We start from the raw sequence: 13,734 nt of genomic DNA, 5'->3' as shown, positions 1-13,734 counted from the left end.
TTCAGCACACTAGATATTTACTATTATCCCCGTTTTACAAATTAGAGAAGTGAGGCGCCAAAGAATTTATGCAAGAGCACGGTCTCTTCAAAACCCAAGCCTGGCTTACTTGCCAAGGTCTTTACAAGTCAACAAAAGTCAAAAGGACCAAGGCACAGGGCTCCGCAGCATCTTTTTCTCTGAAAGTCCCGCTTCCTGAGCATGGGAAGGGCTGGCCGAGGCTTCGACTCCGCCCCGTGACGCATAGGACCCCGCCTTTAGGCCCTCCACCTCTCGCGGGATCTCTCGAGAAGACGGCTGGGGTCAGGTCCCATCATGGCGGCTGAAGAGGCGGATGTGGATATCGAAGGGGACGTGGTGCCAGCGGCGGCACAGTCTGGGTGAGGCGTAGAGACTGGGTCTTGCAGAGACGAGGAGGGGCGCAGATGTGAGGAGAGTATCCTAGAAAGGCCGCGGTTCCGGCAGGGGTCAGGGGAGCGGAAGACCATCGGCTGGGCCAGGGTCTCCTAGCGGCCAGGGAGACGCCTCGCCCATCCCGCTTGCGGGCTCCTCCTGAGCCCAGGGGGCGGGTACCGGAGGCTAGTGACCGACAGCCCTTTAACCTTTTACCGGGATGCTGTGAGGGCGCCGGCCGCGCCTAGCACGTTGTCCACTTTTCAGCAGTTAGATTCCTTCTTCCATTACTGCCACCGCCCAACAGTAACTAGAACAAGGGCGGCCCCTGGACAGTACCCGAGCTTAGGAGTCTTGTTCCATCGCTTGCAGGCCGTGTGACCTTGGGCGTGTCGTTCTATCCCTGCCGGCCACCGGTTTCCTTTTCCATGTAGGGATAGTTATGAAAAACTTCCCAAGAAGCAGCGTGACTTGAAGGAAAGGGGCTGGATTTTAGAGTTGGACAGCTCTGGGTTGACCGTGCCAGTTACTAGCAGTGTGACCTCGGGCCTCAGCTCATGTGTTAGCTGACAGTCATGTTATGTACGGTTATTGTGAAGATCAAATGAAATAATTATGGGATATGCTCTAGCATAAGGTAGGTGCTCTGTAAATGTTGTGTTTTTACCATCCCACCAGGGATAGTATTTTGAGGACCCAGTGAGGGGGTCATAATTTATTTAGTACCAATTCCTGCAGAGCAGGCCAGTGTGATTTTAAACAGCATCCTCCAGCTTGAGACATCTAGCTCTTTGACTCCTCGCTTGCAGAGAGAGAAGTTGATACATGCCATTTTAAAAATGTGCTTTCGGAATCTTCTTTTAGTAATGGAAGAGGCCTAGACTGGTCAGGAATCAGAAGACCTCAATTCTAAACTCAGCCATCTATGTTGCTTGTAACTATGAACAACTTCATTAGAAGTCTCTAGGTTGAACCATGTAAAACTGCCAATCTTAGACCATTTTTGACCTATAAAATAGCAATTTCACATGGTCCAACCTGATAATAGCGCCTCTGTAAATTCTCCCGAACTCTAAACCACTATAAAAGTGAGGAGTGACTAAGTTCATTTAGTCATTCTCTCTCAAATCTTTAGGCAAAGCAGTCCGAGTCTGTACAAACGAACAGGAAGCCTTTAATAACAATCATTGTTCACATTTGTGTAGATCAAGTTAATCTTGATCAAGTGCTGTTACATGCATGATTTGATTTACTTTTCACAATAAGTCTGTGAAATAAATGGGAGGGATTCTTATCTGCGGTCCAGAGAGAAATGAACTGGCCTTGGAAACACTAAAGATCATCTGAGAGCATTGGCTTTACCCCTTTCCATGGGTTCTTCTTTACTTTTCTGATTGTGTTTTATTTTTCTTTTTCCTTTTTCTTTCCATTCTCATTATTCTGCTGAGCCTTAAGTCTGCTGGTGGCACCTGTAATCATATTAGTCTCAGGCAACCAGTAACAGATTACTGGTTCCTGATGGTCAGAGCCATTGCCTTACACAATTCCACAGAGCATCATTAACATTATATTCTGGTGAAAGTTGCTCCTTGGTGTTGGGGGCTCTGATCACATGGCATTTGGTGTGAGTGAACACTTAGTTGCCCCTCTGAATTGTGTAGTTACAGCTGATTATAACATCTGTAGAACCCTTGAGGATTAAGTGAAAACACTTTTAAGTCCTTGCTAAGTGCTGGTTACCAAAGTTAGAAGATGGTGTTGAAATGTTTTGGTTTCCCTTCTTTGTCATCCTCCATTTCTTCTGCTTATTCTTTAAATCATAACGTTCCAAGGGATTTTTGTTGTAAGACTTCTCACTAACCACACAGTCCAGCTCTCAAGACTTAAATTTCTGTTAAGTTGGACCATATGAAAATTTCCCAACGTTCCACCATTTTTGACTTACAAAAACAACAGTTTCTTAAGTTCCACCCAATACATGCTGATGTTTCCCAAATCTCTTTCCTGAGCTTCACATCCATTTATCCAATTCTCTGAATCTATTTGCCCTTGGACTTTCCACAAGCACCTCAGCTTCACTTTATAGAAACTTTCCTTACCCAACCTGCCTCTCCAAGTTCCCCAGTTCAATGAGTGGCACCATCCACCCAGTCATGCAAGGCACAGACCTAGATTTTATCCCTTTTCCTTACCTCTCTCCTTCTATCAGAGTCTGTTGATTCTGAGTATCCTCTCAAATGTGTTCACTTCTTCCTGTTCACACTGTTTGTTCTTTAGGTCTGAGTTACTGTCACCTCTCTCTAGTATCTATATAAATCACTCCATCTTAACCACTTCTTGTCTCTTTGACCCCCTTCTAGTCTTTTCTGAAGTTAGAGCAGTCTTTTCTTACATCCAGATCTTATCATGTTATTCCCTTCAGTCCTCAATTAGCTTTATGATAAAATCTTTATTCCTTAGCTTCTAGAGACCTGTGTGATCCATGCCCCACCTATCTTGTTCATTCAGTCATTCAGCGAATATTGATTATCTTTTATATGCCAAGCCCTGGGTATATAGCAGTCATCCAAACTAAGTCCTTGCTCTCATAGAACTAACATTCTTATTGGATGAGACAGACAGTAAACCTTATATATATGCCAGATGGAGTTAAACCTGTAGATAGGTTTTTGCAGTCTAAGAGGTACAAAGTCTTTACACTAGACTGAGAAAAGTCAGTAACTAGGAGACTTTATAACCTCAAAATGTACAGAAGCAAATATTAAATTTAATTATATATCACAGATTGGGCCTCCTCAAACTTAACTATTCAGGCTTTTTCCATATGAAGTGAACAGTGTGACTTTAGAAACTTCTAATTAGTGAAAAGAGTGAGAATTAAAGTTTAATCCCCCATGAACATAGAAAAGCCCCCAAGTAACCCAAGTTAATTTTTTTTTTATGTGAGTTGTTACTAAAGCATCACATTTCTTATCTCTTCACTGTACTGTGATCCTTTGAGTATTTTCTTTTGGTTCTTCTATCCTTGCTTTTTCTTCATTTTGAGGGTGGTACTGTTGATGGGTGGCTTCTATGCTTCAGATATAACTAAAAGAATTAATTGTAAAGTTGAATTCCTATATACACATGCATAATCATCAAAAGAAATCTGAAGTGTTGGTTCATAGCCACAGAATATGTTGTAGTTGCTGTCTGGAGATATTTTTTCCCTAATGAAGTTGTTTATTGGGAGAAGGAGAAGTCTGATATTTAGCAATTGAAATAGGGTGGCTTAAAGCCACTATATATTTCACAGGCCAAAAGTAGAGCAGGCATCTGCAATGTTAAATCTGTTAAGGGGGGAAAGGAACTAAATATTTGCTTAACATCTGAAACCTTCCAATCACTGTGCTCTGTAAATTATGTTCATTAACTGGTATAATCTCACTTTCATACCCATTTTCTTAATTACTACAGAAGTGATGAAAATACAGCATCTGTTTTACAAGACCACTATCTTGACTCATCGTGGAGAACTGAGAATGGTCTTATTGTAAGTATTTTATGGGAATATCAGGTGCATTAAGCTATTACTCAGTACCCAGAGTACCTCTTTTTTTTTTTTTTAAACTTGGTGCTAGTTCTCAGCAGTCACAGAGGTAATATATTGAAACCTTTTTCTTAACTTAAAAATAGAAGGAATTTATTCTTTCTTCTTTTGACTTTGCAAAAGTGGCCTTTTGGGAATCAACTTAGGAACCAGTTAGATTTAGGTATGAATCAGTGCTCTATCACTTATCAGATTTGTGAACCTTAGTTTCTTCATCTAAAAAATTGGGATCGTTGCATGCTTCGTTTCTTCATTTAACAGTTATTTATCAAGTACTTACTATGTGCCAGACACTGGGCCAAGTTTGGAGGATACACCTGTAATCAAGACAGACATGGTCCTGCTCTCAAGGAGCTTATATTCTAAAGGGGAGTCAGGTGGTAAACAAGTAGACTAATTATAGATCATGAAGGACATAAGCAAGATGCTGACTGAGAGTTACAAGGTGGGGAACCTACTTTAGATAAAGTTGGTGAGGGAAACTGAGGAGGTGACGTTTAAGTTGAAAACAGGAGTAGATATGTGAAGAATTGATGAAAAATATTCTAGGCAGAAAGAATAGCACAAAGGCTCTGGTTGAAACCCAGTGTCTAGAATATAGTGGGAAAGGGGAAGGAATGACAGCTGTGACAAGGTTGGAAAGGCAAATGAGGGGAATCAAAGAGACTAGTTAGGAAACATTTGTAGGAATCTAAGCACGATTTGGTGGTGGCTTGGCCTAAGGTTGTGGTAGAAGTTGACAGATGTGAATTATGTTTTGGAGGTAGAACTGCTTGGTAGATTGGGTGTGGGGATTGAGGAAAAAGGAAAGAATCCAGGATGATTCCTGGGTTTCTAGCTGTAATAGCTTGGTGACTAGTAGTACTGTTTACAAAATTGGGAAGGCAGGGGGAGAAGCAGGTGAATGTATGTTATGGTGAGTTTTACTTTGAATATGTTAAGTTTAAGAAGCCTATTAGAGGGGCTTCCCTGATGGCACAGTGGTTAAGAATCCGCTTGCCAATGCAGGGGACACGGGTTCAAGCCCTGGTCCGGGAAAATCCCACATGCTGCAGAGCAACTAAGCCCATGCACCAGAACTACTGAGCCTGCGCTCTAGAGCCCACGAGCCACAACTGCTGAGCCCATGTGCCACAATTACTGAAGCCCATGTGCCTAGAACCTGTGTTCTGCAACAAGAGAAGCCACTGCAGTGAGAAGCCCACACACCGCAATGAAGACCCAACACAGCCAAAAATAAAAAAATTAAATAAATAAATTTATTGAAAAAAAAAAAGCCTATTAGAGATCCAAGTGGAAATTTTGAGTGGGCAGTTAGTTATAACAGTCTAAATAGAGCTTGGAGAAGAGACCTGGGCTGAAAATTTTTTAAGTTTTGAGAGTTAAAAAAGAGTATGATTATTTAAGGAGAAATTGTGGCTTAAGGGAAAAAAAGAATTGTGGTGAGTTTTGGAAATAGGTGAAGTATCTAGCAAAATGCCTAATACCTAATAGTTCCTCATACAGGATAGCCATTATTACTTTATCATGGGTAGGAGCCTGAGCCTTGGAATCCAAGGCTCAAGTCTCTTCTTTCCTGCTTGAAATGTCAGTGAATGCCTCTATGGATACATCTGTGAAGAAGTAGTGCCTATCTCATAGCATTATTGTGGGAATCAAAGATACGTCTGTGTGCTCAGTAAATGGTAGCATTATTATTTGTAATCATTGTATTGTGTATTTTTATTTAACAAAACAGAAGATAATTTCAAAAAGCAGTAAATAAATTTATTCTTCCTTTTTTTAATAGCCTTGGACTCTGGATAGCACCATCAGTGAAGAGAACAGAGCTGTCATTGAGAAAATGTTGTTGGAAGAAGAGTATCCTTTAATGATTATGAGGAAAGTAAAGATTTCAGGGTTAAAAATCCATAAATGCAAAACTTACAGAAGAGACCACTGTTAGTTACTAGATAGTATATAACTGCTAGTATATAATGTGTTACCTGCCTATTCTGTTTTACCACTAAGTTTGAGATCTGACTCAATATTTTTGAGTTTCTGTTGTCAACCAACTCTTTATACTATCTTAATATTGAGTAGAAATTATAGAGGGTTTCATTTTTTAATTTTTTTGGGCCACGCCGCGCGGCATGTGGGATCTTAGTTCCCTGACTAGGGATCGAACCTGTGCCCCCTGCAGCGGAATCATGGAGTCCTAACCCCTGGACCGCCAGGGAATTCCCTGTAGAGAGTTTTAAATCAGCTAGAATCTCTAGTCGAAGTCCAGATCATTCAGTCTAAATCTCCATTTTCAGTTATATGAGATGTTAATTTGTCCAAGGACATAGAATTAAAATATGTAAAAGTTCTCACTTCTTACTCTACCGATTTACAGGTATTAATGGGAGCAATCCAAGTAAAAAGCATAAAACTATAGAAGGAAGATTTTTTTCCACCAGAAGTTGTAGGTCCTTATTCACAGTTCAGCCACTGGCTTCTTGTCCTTATTTCTTTCATCTATTTGTGATGTTTGCAACTTAACTTTTTTGGGACTCCATTTTTTTATATATAAAATGAAAGGATTGAACAAAACGATTTCTGATTTATAAAGGTTATTGATACTACTCTAATAAGTAGTGAGTGGTTTATTTTCAACTCACCTGTGTTTCATGGATTTTTATCTCCTCTTTAAGCCAGAATATCTATTCTTTTATTCCCAGTTATCGCTATGTTATTTTCAGGGTGTCTTTGTACCTTTAGTTATCATAGGTTAACCCTTTTTAGGCTTTCTTCCTCTCTAACTCTCCCCAAACATTACAGTTATAGCCTAGATCATTGCTTTTCAGTAGAAAAATAGTGCAAGTCACATATCATTTACAGTTTCTAGTAGCCACATAATTGTAATAATTTTATTTAACCCAGTATATTTAAAATATTGTTTCAACATTTAATCACTATATAAACATTATTGAGATGTTTTACATTCTTTGTTTTATACTCTTTGAAATCCAGTGTGTATTTTATACTTACATCTCAGTTTGTACTAACCACATTTCAGGTACTCAGTAGTTAGACATGTGGCTATTGGCTAATATGTTGAACAGTGCCGTTCTAGATTAATGAATATTTAAGTAGTCACTGGTTCATTTCCAGATTTGGAAACAAAATAATGAGAGTAAAAGCCATGTGAGCTCTTGGAGGACAGGAATAATGTTTTCTCTTTGTCCTCAGCACCTAGTACCTAGCATAGTGCCTCATGTACACAATACATGTACATAAAATACAGTGTTTGTTGAGTGAAGAATATCTCAGACTAATCTGAAGTATTGCAGTATAGGCTAGGTTTAGAATGTCTGAGAGGGAGACTCTCTGGTAAATTTGACCCAAGCGTTTGTTATTTTTATTAGGATAGAGAGCAACCCTAAACTCTTCTCTGTTACTTTCAGAAATATGAAAGCAAATACTCCTAAAATTACCCTGGATAACCAATCAGATTCATCTGTTACATTCTCCATGTGTTTTAGGAGAAAAGATTTAAATAAAACATTAAGGATATATCTTCTCTTAGCCACTAAATAAGGAAGATAAGAGAAACTAACATTTATGTAGCACATTTTGTGCAGGTACTGTGTCATGTGTGACTTCACATGTAATATTTAATCCATATAACAACCCTGTGAGGTATAAACATTTTTGTCATAATTTTTGAAGACCTGGTTTAGCTAGAATTCAAGTGTGACTTTCATAAGTATGTGAGTGCCTACTTTAAGTTGCATAAAAATTATAGGACTTTATTTTTTTTTTTAAAGTTCCTTAATAATTACACAGGTATTATTTATCCAAAAAGTCACTTCCAGGAAAATTCTGGCTTGATCAAAAGGAAGATGATAAAAAATACATGAAGAGGTAAAATCAATTTATAATACTTTTAAAAGTCTGAATTGTATTTTTAAAAACTTCTTCACAAGCTTCCTTATTTTCTTTTTTCATGTGGTGCAGTCTGCAGAAACCAACAAAAATCATGTATGTACTTATGTTTTATATTTTAAAATCTTTTTGATTAGTTAAAAGTTATGGAAAAATTAAGCAAAAAGTTAATAGCTGGCCTGTGGAAAAGCCCTCTTGACCTTGGGTTATACAAAAATATAAAGTCAAAATTTCTTGTACAGATGTTGGAATGTCACAAGATAATTTTATTATGTTATTTATTTGTCGGAATTTTTTTAGGGCCCTACAAAAAGGTGGTTTTTTAGGGATTTGTGGGGAACTTTTTTTTTTTTTTGCGGTACACGGGCCTCTCACTGTTGTGGCCTCTCCCGCTGCGGAGCACAGACTCCGGACGCGCAGGCTCAGCGGCCATGGCTCACGGGCCCAGCCGCTCCGCGGCATGTGGGATCCTCCCGGACCGGGGCACGAACCCGTGTCCCCTTCATCGGCAGGCAGACTCTCAACCACTGCGCCACCAGGGAAGCCCTGTGGGGAACATTTTTATAAAGCTGCCCTTTAATATGTTAGGAATTGACTTGATTTCTGTTGCCCTGTCAGTTAGTTTTCAGTCGTTTCAAACAAAAATTTAATTTGAATTTGTGGCTTTCAAAAATTATCTAGAGGGCTTCCCTGGTGACGCAGTGGTTGGGGTCCGCCTGCCGATGCAGGGGACACGGGTTCGTGCCCCGGTCTGGGAGGATCCCGCATGCTGCGGAACGGCTGGGCCCGTGAGCCATGGCTGCTGAGCCTGCACGTCCGGAGCCTGTGCTCCGCAGCGGGAGAGGCCACAGCAGTGAGAGGCCCACATACCACACACACACACAAAAATTATCTAGAGAAATTAAGTATTAACTGTTTTATAAACATCCTTTCCCTACAACTGAAGAAAGTTTGATGTTATTTAGTGTTTCTAAACTTTCATATTTATAATCCCTTAGAGGGTAGATTTCCAATTACCAACAGTTTGAGCCCTGAGCAGACTTTGGCTTTTGCATTTTGCTGAACAAACAACAGAAACCAAATGAAGTCAATGAAAAGATGAATGGTTTGCTTGAATTAAATTAGTGAGTTTCATCACTATTTTATTTTTAATTTCTTAATGTCCTGCATTTCAAAAGCAATAAATGTAATGTCATAGTATTTTTACCTGTGTTCTGGCTTGATATTTACATAGATTTACATAGAAGAATAAGAGAGATGATATTTCTGGAGCCAATTTAAACTCGGACATGCCAATTGACAAGCCAATTTAAACTCTGGATTTGGAAATATATTAACCTCTGCTGCTTTGTGTCCAGTCTGAGGAAGCCTATTTGTTATCACATTGACTTCCTTTGATGTCTTTTAGTATTATCTTCACTCAGACCCAAGGATTATGTTTTTGGGGGCTCCTATCTTCCTGAGCTAGAGAAGTATACAAGACAGGGCAAATCTGTTTCCCCAGGTGGAGACTGCAGCCTTCTTCTTCTCTTTTTAATTCTTAGATTCAAAGTATTAAATGTAGCCCATGGCTGTGTATAACCTTTAGCTGCATAAATATGGAATGTTCCATTTCAGAAATTTTTTTTGCAATTCCTCTTTTTCCCCTCAGGGTACACTCTCCTACAAAACCAGCCAGTTACTCAGTAAAGTGGACAATAGAAGAAAAAGAGCTGTTTGAACAAGGGCTGGTAAATAGAGCAATTTTTAATTTATAGTAAAATAATTCTAGAAGCAAATATTGATAGAATTGTATGGTTAAATTAATTTATAGAGACTGGAAATTTCTTTCTAATTACAGTGATCATATCTATAGTTTTTCTGTAGTTAGAGTGATGTTTGTAGTGTAGCATAAGAGAATTCCTTTTAACTCACACCTAAGTAAATAAAATATTAAAATAGATTTGGATCAATATTGATTTTCACCCCTTTTTGTATTAATAAAATCCAAGAAATTGTACTATATCTGCATACATGACACCAACTACCTGGATTAAAAGGCAAAATTATTTGGTTACCTGATCTTTTCTCTAGGGAAAAAACGTGTATTTGGAACTGTCTGGGTGATCAGCTGAGTTTTTTTTTTTAATTCAGATATTTGGCATTGTGCACACAGTCTAAATATTTTAGTGGATGTAATTAAAGACCAGTAACATTACTTTTGCATGAATGTTTCACTGAGATCTATTTAAATGTCCACAAGTTGCATAATGGAAAAAAATATGTGCACAAGTTTCTAATTATGAGAAAACTCCGTAATATAATGAAGCTTAACAAAACATGCAGGAATTTTTTTTAACTGTCAATAGTAGATTATATCTTTTTCTTACATGTTTCCCAGTATTGTACTAATTAATTTTGAAATTATATATTTATATATTATGTATATAGAATATTTATGTAATATTATGTAGGATTCATGAATGCAAATTGAAACATCATTGTTAATATTTCTGCAGATGACAGGAAATAAAATGTGTTTGTATTTTTATAGTTAACATCACCATGACATCTATGTTCTGTGATGTTTTATATAAATACATAAACTGTTTTGAGGGTTTTATCTCCTGAGATTTTTCTCCTGTACTGTTGATGTTTTTTATATTGGTATTTTAGTCTGTTGCATGATTATCATTTATATAATCTAATTAACTAGTCATTTATTTAAGATAGCTGACAACTTTGGTGTTTTGTTCATTACCAAAGATCAGAACACACACAAACCCATACACACACACGGGTTGTGAATTTTTAGGTTATTGTTGACTTTGGTGGTAGTTATAAAGGCTGTATCTGCATGGTTCAAAATTCAAATGGTACGTGAAGTCGTAGGGTGTTAAGTCTCCCTGTGACTCCCGTCTCAACCTTTAGTTCTCTTTGCCTCAGGTAACCATTGTCATCTGTTCTTGTATATCCTTCCAAAGATACTTTGTCCCTGTAAAAGCAAGTGTCTATTTATTTAGGTACATATGTAGATATCTATATCTTTATCTACCTATCTATCTATATACATAGATACTTTAAACCTAGAATATTTTCCCACAAAAATACATGGAACCATTGGTTGTATTCCCAGCCTTTTAACCTATTAGTATCATTTGTTTATAGACTGAATTCTGTCAGGCTTGAGAGAAGGAAATTATGTGGTACTGAATGATGAAAGATTTTTCCTTCTCTATCTTGTCCCTTTGCTCTGTCTTTAAATTGGTAAATGTTTTCTTTGCTCCTCTTGTTAGTGTCCCCTCTCCAATTTTCGTAGTGTCCAAGCCCCTGCAATCCTAACTAGTCAGACTTTATCCAAATCCTTCCTGTTTCCAAAAGTGATCCATGCTACCAAGTCACCTATTTGCCTTCATCACACAATACAGATAACTAAATCTTCAGTAAGTTGATCTCAGTTAGGTATTAGTTAAGAACAATCTTAAGTAGTTAATTTATACTTAGTAATCATTTTCTCAGAAGTACTTTCAGTTTTAAGAAATTGTCCATATGTCAGATTTTCTAATGAATCAGAAATAAGTGTATAAATTAAGGTTTATCATTTAGGTCAGAACTTTGAAGATGACTTATTGCCATAAGTCATGACTGTCTGACCTGTAAATCTGGCCCTGGAATCAGCTTCTCTGAAATGTGGGTTTTTGTGGGGTTTTTTTCTTTAAATAGTTTTAAGAATTCTAAAAAAGGATTGTTGAGCTACTTTGGGAAGTAAAGAATATCTTGTGTTGGAGATAATGTAAAGGAGATGTATGTATCAAATGATAGGCTTGATACCTAAAAATCCTGTCTCGCTTTAAAATTATAATGTGTTCCTGTCTGTACTGCAGAACACACCAGAGCTCCCTCAAGTTCTTAGTTTTTCCCTGCACAGCTTCAGTATAAGTAGGTATACAGCCTTTGACAGTGGAGGGGTGTAGGGAGATCTTGGTTGCAGGTCGCTTCATTTGTGATTCACTCTTTTAAGTCAGTTTACTGTGGTATCTGTATAGTGTAAAAGTATCTGCTATGGAACATGTAATAGCTATTGTAACAGACGGAATCTGGGTAAAAAAAATATTTTGAAATTAGTGTCAGAACATATTCAGTTGATTCTATAATTGGAAGATATAACCTGCCTCCCTTTCAGGCACTTTCTTTTAAGTTATCTTAAATTTGGAACATCATAATGTACACTACTAATACATAATGTTAGGAATACATAGAAGTGATGGGTCTTCATTTAGGTAGCTATGAAAAGAAAACAAATTTCTAAATCATTTTGGTCTGTTTTCAGAAGTCAAGATTTGAAAAGAAGAATGTGGGCTTTGATTTTAGGAATCTTAACTATGTATTGTATGTGAGGCTTCATTGTGTGCTTTAGAAAATAAATAAAGATAGGATTTTTTAAAATATGGCAGTAGTTTGGAATATTAAGTAAGCTAATCAAAAGCTATTTCTTTTCCATTTTGATAACATAGGCTAAATTTGGCCGAAGGTGGACCAAAATTGCAAAGCTAATTGGAAGTCGCACTGTTTTACAAGTGAAGAGTTATGCCAGACAGTACTTTAAAAATAAGGTAAGCAGAATAAAATACCCTAGTGATAATATTTAAAATAAATAAAATTAATAAGCAGAAATACTTCTTTAATTCAGGCATTAAAGTCTTAATGTTCAAAGTTTTTATAGTGAAAGTACTTTATACCTATAAAGTACCCTATAAGTGTTTGTCTTCAGAAATCTCAAAGTATATATTCAATGTATTGAGTATTGCTATTAAATAGGTATTATTATTTTACTCCACTTAATTTCATGCAGTTAAATAGGACAAAATATTAATTGCTCAAAAACATCCTATAAAGCAAATAATATTCCAAAGAGAAAACCTTAAAGGTCATTGTTTCCTGGAAATTTAAATTTCTTTTCAAATATTTGCATTAAACTTTTAAGAATGATTAGAGCTTAGGGGCCAAAAATGCTAACATGATCCTAAAATCTTTTTAATAGCAATGAAACTTGTACAATTATTATGAAGAATTGTCTGAAAACTTTAATAAATTGCAGTGTTCAGAAATGTACAGTTATGGTCTAGTTCCTTAGTCTTTCAAGTAATTTGTGCTATATTCAACCATGTAGTTTTGATACTTAGAATTTTTCTAATATGTTCTGCTTGAGTTCTCGAAACATAATTATGTAGAATTTGAAAGTATCTTAAGTGAAATTTAGTGTTTTAATGTAAATAGCGTTGGCCCTTAAGTGAAATTTGGTGTTTTCTTTTAATGTAAATAGGGTTGACCCTATTTACATTTTCTTTTTTTTTTCTTTTTTTTTCTTTTTTTTTTTTGTGATACGCGGGCCTCTCACTGTTGCGGCCTCTCCTACTGCGGAGCACAGGTTCCGGACGCGCAGGCTCAGCGGCCATGGCTCACGGGCCTAGCCACTCCGCAGCATGTGGGATCCCCCCGGACTGGGGCACAAACCCATGTCCCCTGCATCGGCAGGCAGACTCTGAACCACTGTGCCACCAGGGAAGCGCTACATTTTCTTTTAATGTAAATAGGGTTTGAACTGAGCAGGTCCACTTCTATGTGGATTTTTTTCAATAGTAAATACTATAGCACTGCACAATCTGCTGGTGCGGAATTGCAGATGTGGAAGAACTGCAGATGGTGAGGAACTGCGTATACGGAGGGCCAACTATAAGTTATATGCAGATTTTCAACTGTGTGGACGGTTGGCACCCCTAACCCCCTTGTTCAAGGATCAGCTGTAATGGGGTTTACCCTGTATACAAGATTTATCTAACTTAGTGTCATTTGGGCATAGGAAG

General features: G+C 37.5%; 1 protein-coding gene across 3 annotated transcripts in view; it reads left to right on the top strand.

Annotated features, from left to right (window-relative positions):
• Positions 1–280: 280 nt before the first annotated feature.
• MYSM1 (Myb like, SWIRM and MPN domains 1) overlaps positions 281–13,734 on the top strand; it is a 37,003-nt gene continuing 23,549 nt past the window's right edge. Inside the window, exons 1-7 of one of the 3 annotated variants that reach the window (XM_082612403.1) lie at positions 281–380; positions 3,850–3,925; positions 5,772–5,842; positions 7,793–7,870; positions 7,964–7,987; positions 9,543–9,621; positions 12,385–12,483. In XM_082612403.1, coding sequence (XP_082468529.1) covers positions 316–380; positions 3,850–3,925; positions 5,772–5,842; positions 7,793–7,870; positions 7,964–7,987; positions 9,543–9,621; positions 12,385–12,483 — 492 coding nt within the window. In that variant the 5' untranslated portion in view covers positions 281–315. The remainder of the gene's footprint in view (positions 381–3,849; positions 3,926–5,771; positions 5,843–7,792; positions 7,871–7,963; positions 7,988–9,542; positions 9,622–12,384; positions 12,484–13,734) is intronic. The other 2 variants (XM_082612401.1, XM_082612402.1) reach the window with 2 other exon arrangements.

Source organism: Mesoplodon mirus (assembly GCF_964341445.2).
Source record: "Mesoplodon mirus genome assembly, chromosome: 3".
NCBI classification, from domain to species: Eukaryota; Metazoa; Chordata; class Mammalia; order Artiodactyla; family Ziphiidae; genus Mesoplodon; species Mesoplodon mirus.
Note: the sequence above shows the minus strand (reverse complement) of the source record. Positions and strands in the feature narration are given on the sequence as shown.